This window comes from Lissotriton vulgaris, chromosome 1_2, assembly GCF_964263255.1.
Source record: "Lissotriton vulgaris chromosome 1_2, aLisVul1.2, whole genome shotgun sequence".
NCBI classification, from domain to species: domain Eukaryota; kingdom Metazoa; phylum Chordata; class Amphibia; order Caudata; family Salamandridae; genus Lissotriton; species Lissotriton vulgaris.
In genome coordinates this window covers 333,292,539-333,307,138 of record NC_141686.1, presented here as the reverse complement: position 1 = coordinate 333,307,138, position 14,600 = coordinate 333,292,539, and the positions used below count along the sequence as shown (strand labels likewise).

The following is a 14,600-nucleotide window of genomic DNA, read 5'->3' as shown; positions in this document are numbered from 1 at the left end:
CCATCCATCCATCCATCCATCCATCCATCTATCTATCTATCTATCTATCTATCTATCTATCTATCTATCTATCTATCTATCTATCTATCTATCTATCTATCTATCTATCTATCTATCTATCTATCTATCTATCTATCTATCTATCTATCTATCTATCTATCTATCTATCTATCTATCTATCTATCTATCTATCTATCTATCCATCCATCTATCCATCTATCCATCTATCTATCTATCTATCTATCTATCTATCTATCTATCTATCTATCTATCTATCTATCTATCTATCTATCTAATTATGCCAGTGTATTGTTATTGTTGTTAGAATTGGTAATACTATATCTATACCCATGCCTTTGCCTATCACAATTGTTTTAGTTTGTGCTAATGGTGTTCTATCAATAATAATATAATATTCCTCTTCAGACAGGAGTCCAGAAGACTATGGGCAGGGTCAACAAAACCCTGGCATCTGAATTCATCCTGTTGGGCTTTTCATCCATTCCTGAGGTGGAGGGTCTCGTTTTCATAATTTTCCTTCTGATCTACGTGACTACCCTAGCTGGGAACATCCTCATCATCATCGTAATACACCTAGATGCCAATCTTCACACCGCTATGTACTACTTCATCTCCAACCTGTCCTTCCTAGACTGCTGCTCCTCTACTGTAACTGTCCCTAAGATGCTGGTAAACCTTCTAGCTGAGAAGAAGACCATCTCCTTCTCGAGCTGCATGATCCAGCTCTACTTCTTTGCTAGCCTAGTGTCTATTGAGTGCCTCCTACTGGCGACTATGGCATATGACCGCTACATTGCCATCTGTCACCCTCTGCAATACAGCAGCATCATGGACCAGCATGCCTGCTCATGTTTGGCTGCTGGCTTGTGGGTGGGTGGACACATTTACTCATCTGTGCATGTGATTTTAATGAGCAGGCTCTCGTTTTGCAGCTCCAAAGAGATCCAGCACTTTTTCTGTGACATCCCCCCTCTGCTGAAGCTTTCATGCTCCGATACATTCATCAACATCCTGGTCATCTTTACACTAGGTGGGTTCTTGGGTTTTGGGTCACTTCTCACAAAGATTGTGTCATACACGTTAATTATCATCACCATCTTGAACATCAAGTCTTCTGTGGGCCGAGCCAAAGCCTTCTCCACCTGTGCCTCTCACCTGACAGTGGTTATTATCTTCTATGCATCTCTACTCTTCACCTATTTTCGGCCCACAACCAATAACTCATTCTACGTCGATAGGTTTGTGTCAGTGGTTTACACCATCTTGACTCCCATGGTGAACCCAATGATCTATAGTCTCCGAAATACTGAGATAAAGAAGGCAGTCAAGAAAACTATTGTTAGAATTCAGAGTGCGATAATGCAAACATGGATATAGATGTCAGAAGGTGCAGTGACTGACTTCGGCCCATGTCCTTGCCATTTGTGTCAATGTAGACTTTACATAGTCACAAACACTAATAGTCTTCTGATGAAGAAAAATGTCCATATACTGACATCTCATGTAGCCCCTCTTGTACAACACTGCACAGCTTTGTAGCTAATTTAGCTCTTGGTAAATACCATAACATACATACATCCATTGGCTCCAGGTCTGTCTGTGGCACCAAGCGATGCTTGTTTTCTCTTACGGTCTTTAATCATATTGCTGATTCTCCTCCAAAGCACTCAGTCTGAGGGCAGTTCTGTAAATGTATCACCCTTTCACTGAGGAAGAGCTTCTATATGTAACTTCTGATCACACTAAGACAAGCCCTGTCCCACAACCTCCTATTTTGGAGCCTCATCTCTTCTACTAGATTGAAGGGAGAGTAGTCACAGAGTGTAGGAACTGGACCTTTGACTGATCCGAAGCTGTCCCCCCCAAGCGCCTTGAGAACCTCACGGGTGAGTAGCACGCTTTATAAACCCTTAATTGATTGATTGAAAGGAAAGTTGGCTGGAGAGTTTAGACAGTTGGATCTTAACCCCTTCTGTGCTCCCGTCGGCCTCGCGGGTCCTCCCGTCGGCCAACGGCCGACGGAGCCCCGCCCACTCAACCGCTGCAGTTAAGGCGTTAAAGTAACATGCTAGATAAAATTAAAAACTCTGAGCAGAGAGATTAAAGGTATTATCAAGGATTCTCCATAATAGAAGAAGTGCTTTAAATTGGTTGTTCTTCTGTCGCGTCAAACCAGGAGTTTCCGGCTTCATTCACTGTATTTTCACCAAATTCAGCCAGCCCTATTTAAGGTGAAGGGAAGTTCCAAGATTATTCCAATATGGATCCACCATGCACCCTGGAAGAGAAAAGAAAAAGTGGCCCTGTGCATTTGCGTCATTGTTTTTTTCTGAAAAAACTCAGTCTTTGCTAGTTTGTTTAGGAAAAATGAAAAAAGTCATGAATTTTTCAAAACAAGTGTGCATTTAGCGTTCTCGCACGCCTTCAGTGCATCAGCTGCACCAACACGCACAGTAAAGGCATCAAGATCCATGGAGGACTGGTGAGGACCTCTACCTTTGCAAATGTTCCAAGCAAAGGAGCAGAGGGCCTCCAGTGACTTGGCAGGCCACCTTGTAACCAGAATTGACCCCTAAGTGAGATGGGGGAAGTTTTCAAGGAAAACAGGCAGGAGAATAATCCTAGTGAAAGGGAGGTAGATGTGATAAAAAGGTAAACAATTTTGGGAAAGAACGGTGACTAAAGGTCTACCAGGAGGACTGCCATAACTTGTATTATTTTTTATGTCAGACCTAAAGACGTTTTATGACAACATAACTATAGCTTCCATCATGTGTACGAAACATTTAAAAACACATTGGTCTGTGACTGCCATGGTTGATACAGTGGTCCCAGCCAGAACAGATGCTAACCAGTAGACACACAACAGTTTTCTAGGATGCACAACTCGCAGGGGTATGGTACTGGTAAACTGTTTCCCTAACTCAACATGAGGTAGAGAACCAGGGGAACTTTTTAGCAACTGAGGGGCATATTTACAAACCCCTATCGCCACCACAAATGTCACTCTTCTCAATGTTGTGGTGATGATATGGGCTTTGCCTTATTGACAAGTAAGCATTAAGCCACTTAATGTGGCTTAATGCTGCCTTGTAAACGCGACACCCTTTGCCACTGCCCTTTATTTCGATGGTGGCATAAATATGGGGCAGCGCCAAAATAAAAATAAAAAAACTGGTCTTACCCATGTGAAACAAAGAGAAATGCTTTTTTTTCTCCTAATTTGTGATGTTTTTATGTGTGCTGCATTGTGCAGTACACATAGGAACAGCTAAATTCCATTGACCATTTATGTGATTAATCGTGATATTACAATGAAATATCCCTGACCACATATATAACAAACTGTTTTTTTTTAATTTCTCAACAACTTCTGATTGGATCTACAAATTATACTAACATAGCTTTTATTTTGGTTAACAACCATAAGAAGCCTACCAAAAATGTTCATGCGTGCAATATAATACAATAAATCTCATCTAAATCATGTGCTTTTCATTGTGTATCCATTTAAGAACTGTAGAGATGAAAACAATAAAACAAAATGGTCATGTTAAATTGATCTATCTATTAAAAATTCAAACCCTTTCCCTTACACTTACAGCACACAAGTATCTGCTAAGACTACAAACTATAGGCTGAGATATATCTGTTTTTAAAATTCTCAGTGCTTCTAAAAATGTCCTAGTACCTATATAATTACAGATTGGCCTGGTATATTTATTTCTCAGGTTGGTGTCAGCCGAACAGAAGACTACAATTAGTAGAGATTTTCATTGGTGCCTAACTTGCATAATGTGCAATGAGCTTCCCCTGTATCACTAGGGCCACATAACCATTTAGTTTTATTTGTTTTCATCTGGAGGACGTCAAAACAGAAGTTCATGCACAATAATTTTTCTAATTGTGGTTGTACTTCATCCAGATAGATTTCTATGCCAGGAATTGGTTTAACATGTACAAACTGTGCTGTCAATCTGCCTATACTAGGACTACAGTGGATATATAATACCAATAGGAGTGTTTAAAAACCTTTTTTGAATGGGTTATTAATGAATTTGGAACATCCCAAAAGCAACCTAACCTTAAACCTAGTTTATTAAACGATGTTCAAACACGACAAAGGAAGCAAATGTAAAATGGTAGTCCAAACTCAAAATTACAATTAAACTCTTTATAACATTTTAGTTCTTGTCTGGACCATAAACAAACCCAAGATACCAAAGTAACTGAAATTACCCACATACTCCAATGGTTGAATTTGGACAGTGATATTTTTCTTAAATTACTTATGTGGTCTTATCACCTTGTATTTTGTCTTACTTAACTGTATTTCAAGGACTTTACACCAAATAACAAAAGTACAATCTGCGTAACCAAATCTACCTTTCTACTAAATTTGGTGTACTGATATCCAGGGGTTCATGCGGAAAGTTCGACTATGTGTCCTATGGGAATTAACATGGAGAAACTCACTTTTTTTAGCCCCTTTTTTCTCTCGGCCCCTGCCTGATGGATCACCCCGAAACTTGCCATGCACAACAAGACTTACTATGACAGTGTTTTGGGAAATATCATGAAGCATCAACCGACGCCAAACATATAAGCAAGTTAATAAATGCTTTTCTTCTGGAAACATGGTATTAAATATAACAACCTACTACGTGTAAAAAGAGCAGATCTGGAGATGCCGCAGGTGCCTCAATTTCTTCGGCAACTACCACTCCTTCTGAAATTACTGTGCCAGCTACTTGCACAGCGTTAGGAGGCATGGTGACACACCGTGCCACCTGTCACATGCTTGTGGCAATTATAATACAGAATGTCTGTAGTTGTTTGTTGCTGTTTAGAATCACCGGTTTTAGATGCTTTATTTCCTATAATTTTCTAGTTCTGTTGCATGACATTGTATTCCCTCAAGAATGCAATGTTCCATCTGGTTTTTAAAAAAAAAAAAAAAATGGTTCTTGCTAGAACAACTATTTAATCAATCAAATAGCTGAGTTTATATCTTTATTATTGATGAGTATGCTTTTTTTGTATGTTATTGGTGTATGACTGTATTCTTGAGTATATCTTAGCAAGTTAGCCTATCTATTTGTGTGTATCTGACTGTGTAACTGTATGCAAGACTGTGTGCGTGGGTGTACCTCTGTGTGCACCAGTGTGTGCCTGAATGTATCAGTGTAAACATCAGTGTGTATCTGGGTCTGTTGGTGTATAAATCAGTGTACGTCTGGGTGTGTTCATCTATACATGATTTGTGTGCCAGGGTGTTTTATAGTGTGTATGAATGTGTCAATGGGTGTCTAAGTGAATGCATCACTGTGTGTCTGGGTGTGTAAATGTATGTATGAGTGTGTCCCTGGGTGTCTGAGTGCATGTATTAACCGCATCGCTGCTGCGGCGATTTTTGCGCTGTGCGGCTTTTTTTCAAAAGCCGCGTTACATGACGAGCTCAGCTCGTCATCAGCACACTCCACCCGTGGGTGATGACGAGCTGAGCTCATCATCAGCATCGAAAGGGTTAATGAGTATCTGAGTGTGTCACTGAATACATCAATGTGTGTTCCCTAGGGGTGTCAGTTTATGTATATGTGTGTCCTGGGTGGTTACCTGTATGGATACTGTGTGCATGAGTGCTTCAGCATACATATAAGTGTGTCTCAGTGTAGGGATGAGTGTGTGGCAGATGATGTCAATGTGTACATAAGTAGATGCCAGGAAGTGTTAGAAAATGTGTATTATGGCATCAGTGTATGTTCAGTGCATGTGGCAGAGTGTGCCTGGGTGTGTCAGTGTATCTATGAGTTTGTCCCTGGGTGTCTGAGAGTAGATATGAGTGAGTGCCTAATTGTGTCAGTGAATGCAACAGTGCCTGGGTGTGTCAGCGTATCACTGAGTATGTTCTTGATGGTTAACTGTATGAATAAGTCTGTGCATGAATGTCTGTTCTGGGTGTCTCAGGGACTGATGGACACCACACCAGTGCCCCACTTCCACACTGCCAAAGCCCTATAGAGCCAACTCACCGGATTCTGACTGGAGTCCAGGTCAGACATTTCTGAGGTGACTGGCCCACAGCAGTGCATTGCTAAGGCTCATACATGAGCCTCAGCAAGGAAGCGCCATGGGAACGCCATTGCCCGTTCCAGTAGGGCATGGACTGTCAAGTCCATGCCATGCAGGAACTGTGGGTACATGCATAAAGGGGGCACACCATGTAGCCCACGGCATGCATCCCTTGGTGCAAAGGCAACAGGTGGTCCTATAGGGCTACTTTTGTTTCCTCAGCACCACACTCTTCATGGCAGGCTTACTGCCATGACAACAGTGTCAGTGAGGAAACTCCTAATATGCCTGGCAGTTCCCCAGCACCACCACAAGCATATTAGGGGCCTCAGACCACTGCAAGATCACCAAGGATCAGGGATCCTGGCAGCAGCAGATGTCCTGTGGCGGTCTGACTGCCCTACTTGTAATAGGGCGGTCGGACCACCAGTGCAGAGGTAGCCACACCACCCCGTGGGTTTGGCGGTCATAATAAGGCTTCAAGTATATGGGTGAGTTTGGGCCTTGGTTGTCAGGGAATATATGAGTTTGTCGTTAGTGGTTAACTGTATGAATGCATGTATTCATGGGTGTCTCAGTGTATACAATCGTATGTGCCTGGTTATGTTATTATCTGCATGAACATTAGCTTGAGTGTTGCAGTATATCCAGCAATGTCGACCAACATGTCTTATTGGATGTATTATATAGCTTAAACATGTAATTAGTTCTCTACATTACACAATAAATTGTTCCATTGATGTCAGAGAGTCTTACTTGAAGTTTCCCAAGATCTTTGCTGAAGCAGAATGAGGACTTTTCCCAAACCAACCCCGAGACTTCCTCCTCACGCCCTGTAAACAATTAGGGTTGCAGGAAGAGAGTTCCAGTTCACCAAGAAAAAGGTAGCAAGTGTAAAGATCGGACATGCCGAGGATCTTGAGGACACAACTCAAGAATGTGGAGTGGGCCCAGACAATGCTAGACAGCGCAGCAGAAGTCACCATAGCTCGCAAGATCTTGAAGGATCATCTGGAGACAGTGGACTTGAATCAATGCATTCAAGTTGAAACTGCCGACACCAGGGTTAGTGTACCACATAAGCTATATGAAGTAACACCCCGAATGGAGGGGGACATAACTAGAAAAATAAAGCACTCTTTTGGGAGAAGCTATCTAAGGGTTATGACATTCTTTTAGCTGAACAAGACTGGCCCCCTGAATTTGTCAGGGAGGGCCCACATGGCGTAGAGATAATTATCAAAAATAAATATATGATTAGAGCACAACCTCGTGTTTTTCAAAATCTCTTATTGTTCATTAACTTATGGGTGCTGCTGAGGTAACGCCTCGTGTCCCAGGCGTTAAGTAAATTAAATCAACAAGCGGTGCCAGCTAGCAGTTGGTCCCATCCCTTAGCGCACACCTTCTTGTACCTGGGTGTGACTCCCAAGAACTCATCAATAAATGTTCATACAGTTTTATTTGATTCCTTTATTTATTAGATCAATTCATAGTTTTTTTTGTTATATTCACATAATTTTGTTCATTCTTAAGTCTCTGGCGTTAATTTCTCCTATGCATTTCGGGCATAGTGCCCTTCATCAGGGATCAATACTGAGGAAGAAGATAAATGACATATGTTTACGATCTTCAACATGATACATATATCTGTATGACATGATTATACTCTTAAATGAACCATATTTAACATACAAGATCATATTGTTGATCAAATCAAAACATGATACTGATAAAAGTAACATCTTTCTGTTGCACGGTGGTAACAAGAAATGTAAGCACTTACATGCCAGATTCCTAGCGTTTAGGTTGACGTGGTGAAGGTAAAATAACTGAAAATAAAAATTAACCAACGTGTCAGACACAACAATTTATGAAACTGCTTACGATCTAATTCTCTCCGTTATTGAATAAACACTTACTTCTGAGACCAGAAGGTCACTTCACTGCTGTTCCTTTCTAGATACGTGCGGTTTCTGTTGTATAGCGAGTTTGCGCGCTCGTATTTCTTGTATACGTCTTAATGTGAAGCGCTCTGATTGGGCGCCCACATTCATCATGGTTAATACTAAAACTAAAAAGCGGACTGAATCAGTCTAAACACGAAGAGTATTCCGTAACTATGGAAACACTCAAATGTAAGCTCCTGATAGGTTGCAAAGCTAGTAAACAACAGATAAACAACAGATAAAGAGTGTCACCGAATATATATCGATAAGTTCATAAAATTAAACTAGGGGACAAAATCATTAGGTATTGCTATACTGCAGTCCATATTTACATAAGTTCAGTTCATAAGTAACATGAAAATTCAATCCGGTCGTTTAACCCATGAGGCTTCATCGAGTTCATTTTAAAAATCCAAAAGTTCTCTCTTTTCAGTAAATGTTTGTTAATGTCTACTCCCTCTTTCTGACAAGCTGTTTCCAGAACAGTGAATTTTAATTGAGAAACTTTATGATGGCTTCTGCAAAGTGTATTGCTATGTTAGATTTTTGATTTTGAGTTCGTATATTTGATTTGTGTTCATTTAATCGTGTTTTGATTTTTCTTTCTGTTTTGCCAACGTAAACTTTCCCACATGGGCATTTCAGTAGGTATATGACATGGGTCGAATCACAAGTAGCATTTACTTTAAGTTTGATGTCTTGACCTCTCATGGGGTGTGATATTACTGCATGCCATTTGAAGTCAGCACCATAGTAGAGAGATAATGGAATACGAAACAATAACCAAAAGTACAGAAGCCAAAGCGGATACTTTTGCATTTGGGGAAGAGGAGGCATCTAAAATATACTCTTTAATACAAGAAGAACTAGTTCAATCCACAACTACTCGCACTAAGGAACAAAACATTAAACAATTGCTTTACTTAACTAAAAGGCAAGTCAATCAGAAGCTTCATGCGTCGACAATGATAAAATATCATAAAGCTCAAAGAATACCCAGGGGACTACGAATTGCCTTAAAACCATCATTATGTAAAAATTGAAGAAAATTTCAAGACAAATGGTACGCTATTCTAAATAAATGTTCGCTAGACCTGGAAGAGCTGTCAAACATTCTATGTGAACTAAATAAAGAAATTGAGGAAACAACTTAAGAACTTTCAACTATGTTATCAGAGGATGAATTAACCAAAACATTGGAAGATCTCAAAGAACAAATACAAAAACATACTCAGGAAATTAATGAGAGAAAAATTCGGAAATTCAAGCGCGACACGCTTGATTACAAGTTAGGAGAGGTGTATACTTGGGCTGACATGTATGCCCAACGACGTAGAAATAGACCCTATACTAGTCATACTGACACATCATCATCAGGGAGTGAGCAATCAAACAGACCAATAATGAGCAAAACGCAAATGCAGCGTAAAACTCCGGCTAGTGATCACGCAACAACTTCCACAGAAACCACCACAACTAATGTGCCGTTTTTAGATGTAGGAGATCAACCAATAGGAGACCCAGGAGGGGACAAAGAAAAAGAAGGACCCAGCACACGGAGCACTGTGGGAAAATCGAAGAAGAAAACCCAAAAAAACTAGTCATCAATATATCAGATTACGAGTTATCAGATAAAGAAATGACACTACTACAAAAAGGGACATCATTTGTCCCTACGACAAATACCAATGTGTTAGAACTGGAAACTAGTCTTTTCAAATTTATGAGAAAATTACGCTTAAGAAACTTTTTCGATAATGTGTTACCTCAGCCACAAATCAAACAAGAAGATGAACTAATGGGATTAAAAACCACAAGCACATTTCAAGCTCCAACGAGTCATAAAACACTAGACCTATTTGAAAATTTAGTCAAAAAAGATTTGCAGAAAATTAACTGTAACACAAAAGGTACTAAGAATGTAACTCAAAAAGATCTATGCATTCTGAGAAAATTGGCTAACAAAAATCAAATCATCTGTGTGAATGCTGAGAAGAGAGGTGGTTTGGTGATAATGAACACTAACATGTATGAAATGAAAGTGATGCAACATATATCTGATCTAAACACATATCTCAAATTGGAGACAAACCCGACTAATGAATTTCTCAAAACTTTGGAAAACATAGTACAGACAGCTTATGACAACGGGATTATCAAAGAGAAAACCAAACAATTTTTGATAAAAAAACACCCAAAAAGTCTGATATTCTACATGACACCCAAAGTGCATAAACATTTAAAAGATCCACCACTGAGACCTACCGTATCAACAAAAGGAAGTCTACACAAACCTATTGGTCAATTTTTAGACACATACATGCAACCAACGGTTAATGAAATGTATACCTATATTAAAGATACAACAGATTTTCTCAATAAACTACAAGACGTTGCAGTGGTTCCGAGAGATCACCTTATATTGTGCACAGCAGATGTTAAATCTTTATATACATCTATACCACATGCAGCAGGCATAGAAGCCATGGAACAGGCCATACTTGGAACAAATCTGAAAAGATTGATGCAAACATTTTTGATGGAACTCTTGGTTTTTACATTGTACCATAGCTACTTTAAATACAAAACAGACTGGTACCAACAGCTCGTGGTAACTTCGATGGGCAATTCGGCAGCACCCATATATGCTAATATTTTCATGAAGGCCTATGAGGAAGAGAACATTTTGAGCAAACCAATCTGGCAATTGAACACCAAAATGATAGTGAGATTTATCGATGACATTTTCATTATTTGGTCTAATTCAAGAGAAAAACTAGAACAAGTACTCAAAGAGTTAAACAAACTTGATGAACGGATACAATTAACATGGGAAATATCTGATCAAAAGATCACATTTCTTGATGTGGAAATCACAAGGACTGACAAAGGTCTAGAAACAGACATCTACAGGAAAAACACAGATAAAAACAATACACTTCATTATAACAGTTTCTGAGATTAAAAAGGATCACGTCAAATCCAGAAAGGACCAATACAAGATTTGAAGAAATTGATAAAAGATTTACTGAAAGAGGATACCCACAAACCATTATAAACAAGGCAAGGATAAAGTAAGCAACATATCTAGAAAGTATTGCCAACTAAAACGACAAAACTTGAAGAAAAGAGAATGGTACTAGTATCGAAATTCTCTACTGCCAGTATACAATTCAAGAAAATCATAAGAAAACATTGGCCAATCATAGAAATAGAACCGGATTTTAAAACATCATTCATGAAACCACCATTATTTGCATACACAAGAAGTAAAAATTTTGGTGAAATACTAAAAACTGCAACAGACAAAGTGGAAACGTATAAAGGAACTCGTCCATGCATGCATTGTGGAAACTGCAATAACATCATAAAGGGAACAGCAATATCACACCCCATGAGAGGTCAAGACATCAAACTTAAAGTAAATGCTACTTGTGATTCAACCCATGTCATATACCTACTGAAATGCCCATGTGGGAAAGTTTACGTTGGCAAAACAGAAAGAAAAATCAAAACACAATTAAATGAACACAAATCAAATATACGAACTCAAAATCAAAAATCTAACATAGCAATACACTTTGCAGAAGCCCATCATAATGTTTCTCAATTAAAATTCACTGTTCTGGAAACAGCTTGTCAGAAAGAGGGAGTAGACATTAACCAACAATTACTGAAAAGAGAGAACTTTTGGATTTTTAAAATGAACTCGATGAAGCCTCATGGGTTAAACGACCGGATTGAATTTTCATGTTACTTATGAACTGAACTTATGTAAATATGGACTGCAGTATAGCAATACCTAATGATTTTGTCCCTTGGTTTAATTTTATGAACTTATCGATATATATTCGGTGACACTCTTTATCTGTTGTTTACTAGCTTTGCAACCTATCAGGAGCTTACATTTGAGTGTTTCCATAGTTACGGAATACTCTTCCGGTTTAGACTGATTCAGTCCGTTTTTTAGTTTTAGTATTAACCATGCTGAATGTGGGCGCCCAATCAGAGCGCTTCACATTAAGACATATACAAGAAATACGAGACCGCAAACTCACTATACAACAGAAACCGCACGTATCTAGAAAGGAACAGCAGTGAAGTGACCTTCGGGTCTCAGAAGTAAGTGTTTATTCAATAGCGGAGAGACTTAGATCGTAAGCAGTTTCATAAATTGTTGTGTCTGACGCGTTGGTTAATTTTTATTTTCAGTCATTTTACCTTCACCACGTCAACCTAAACGCTAGGAATCTGGCATGTAAGTGCTTACATTTCTTGTTACCACCGTGCAACAGAAAGATGTTACTTTTATCGGTATGTTTTGATTTGATGAACAATATGATCTTGTATGTGAAATACGGTACATTTAAGAGTATAATCATGTCATACAGATATATGTATCATGCTGAAGATCGTAAACATATGTCATTTATCTTCTTCCTCAGTATTGATCCCTGATGAAGGGCACTATGCCCGAAATGCATAGGAGAAATTAACGCCAGAGACTTAAGAATGAACAAAATTATGTGGATATAACATAAAAACCTATAAATTGATCTAATAGTAACGGAATCAAATAAAATTGTATGACCATTTATTGATGAGTTCTTGGGAGTCACATCCAGGTACAAGAAGGTGTGCGCTAAGGGATGGGACCAACTGCTAGCTGGCACCACTTGTTGAAGAGATAATTATGCCAGCATTCTCAAATCACATTCAAATTCATAAAAAATAAAACTATGCCAGAAAATGGGCAGTAGCCCAGGCTCCAGCATTATATAAAAATCACATAGGATGGGAAGAGGATTCTCCTCACCATAAAATCCAGTTAAAAACACAACCAACAATGCAAAGGCAATATCCTGTTAAACAGTAAGCTAAAAAAACAGGTCAGGGAGATTTTAAATCAACATGAATACCAAGGGGTGATTGAAACATGCACCTCATCTATGAACAATCCTTTGTTTCCTGTCTCCAAACCAGACAATACATATCGTCTAGTTTTGGACTACAGACATTTAAACTCTTGTTGCAAAACTTTTGCAGAACAAAATGCACACAGTGCAGCACTGATGAATAACATTGTGCGGAAAAAATATAAAACCTCATTAGATATTTCAAATGGTGTCTTCTGTCAAAACATTGCAGCAGAAAGCAGGCATTTGACAGTTTTCTCAATTATGGGGACACAGCAACAATGTTGCTGTCTCCCCCAGGGTTTTAAGAATAGTCCAGGGTTATTTTCAGCCAGGGTAACTACAAACGTATGATGATGAGGCATTATCTCATGTTGATGACATCTATCTTACAGACGATGATTTGGACGTACACTTGAAAAGAGTGAACACCATAATACTTCTGAAGGGTACTTTTGCTTCTGAAGGGTACAAATTCAATTTTAAGAAATCACGAATTGCCCACCACAACGTCCTATTCTTAGGATACGAACTTTCAAGTGAAGGCAAAAGCCTGGCAGCAAACTTTCTAGAGAAATGTGCGCTGCTCCAACCTCCAAAAACGCTGAAAAACTTACAGTCAATACTAGGTTTCCTAAATTTTGGAAGAACTTTCGTTCTAAATTACACAGAAAGGGTTAAACCTCTCTACGAACTAATCAAACCTGATTTCAAACCAACTAATTGGACTCAAAAACACACAGAAATTTTGCATCAGTACAAACAGACATGTTAGCAAAAACACAGTTACAGACACAAGATCAACGTGCGCAAACTTGTGATTCAAATCATCCCGGGGAGATGAGGATTCACATACCTAACCTTTAATGAAGGTGAAAAGGTACCAATGGCTTACAAATCACACTTGTACACACAAGCTGAAATGAAATTCAATTCAACAGAAACGATTCTGACAGCGGTTCAAACTGCAGTAGCAAAAGAGAGAGCTCTTGCGCAAGGTAAGCGCATAATGATCATTACACCTGTCCCTGCCTTAGAGGTAGTAACAAAAGCGAGCATTCCAAATGCTAATGCTTTACATCCGAGATGGATACAATGGGTTAATTCTACTGCTGCAACAGACGTTGAATACGTTTTTGACCCCTACTTGAAGACACAAGAATTTCTACAATACGAACAAGAATGTCCTCTGCCCATTGAGATTCTGCTTCCAGAACATTACAGATGTATAATTTATACAGACAGATCAGCACAGCCTGCAATTGGGGGTAAACAAGCATATAGTGCTGCGACCGCGCGATTGTTGAAGGTCACTGGCCCGGAGGTAAATTTAGACCTATGGTCACTAAAACTCAATCACTCAGAGACTGTACAGTTCAGCGAGCTGAACTAAAGGGTTTAAAGATGGCGTTTGAAAATACCGATCACGAATTCCCCACACTCATAATGTGCGATTCGTATCACTGCGCCCAGTCTTACAATGAATATTTGCAGAACTGGGTTCAAAACGGTTTCAAAGACCCAAAAGGTGGCACAATTAAGCATAAAATGCTTTGGAAACAAGTAGTTCTATTACAGAAAGAACTACAAAAGACTCATGTGATCCATACACTGAGTCATAGGCGTGATGGCATTCACATTG

At 39.1% G+C, this 14,600-nt stretch overlaps 1 protein-coding gene across 1 annotated transcript; it reads left to right on the top strand.

Annotated features, from left to right (window-relative positions):
* The first annotated feature begins 444 nt into the window (after window positions 1-444).
* On the top strand, window positions 445-1,398 carry LOC147736677 (olfactory receptor 5V1-like). The gene has a single exon (XM_086952657.1). It carries the CDS (start codon window positions 445-447, stop codon window positions 1,396-1,398), a length of 954 nt encoding a protein of 317 aa, XP_086808783.1.
* Window positions 1,399-14,600: the final 13,202 nt, after the last annotated feature.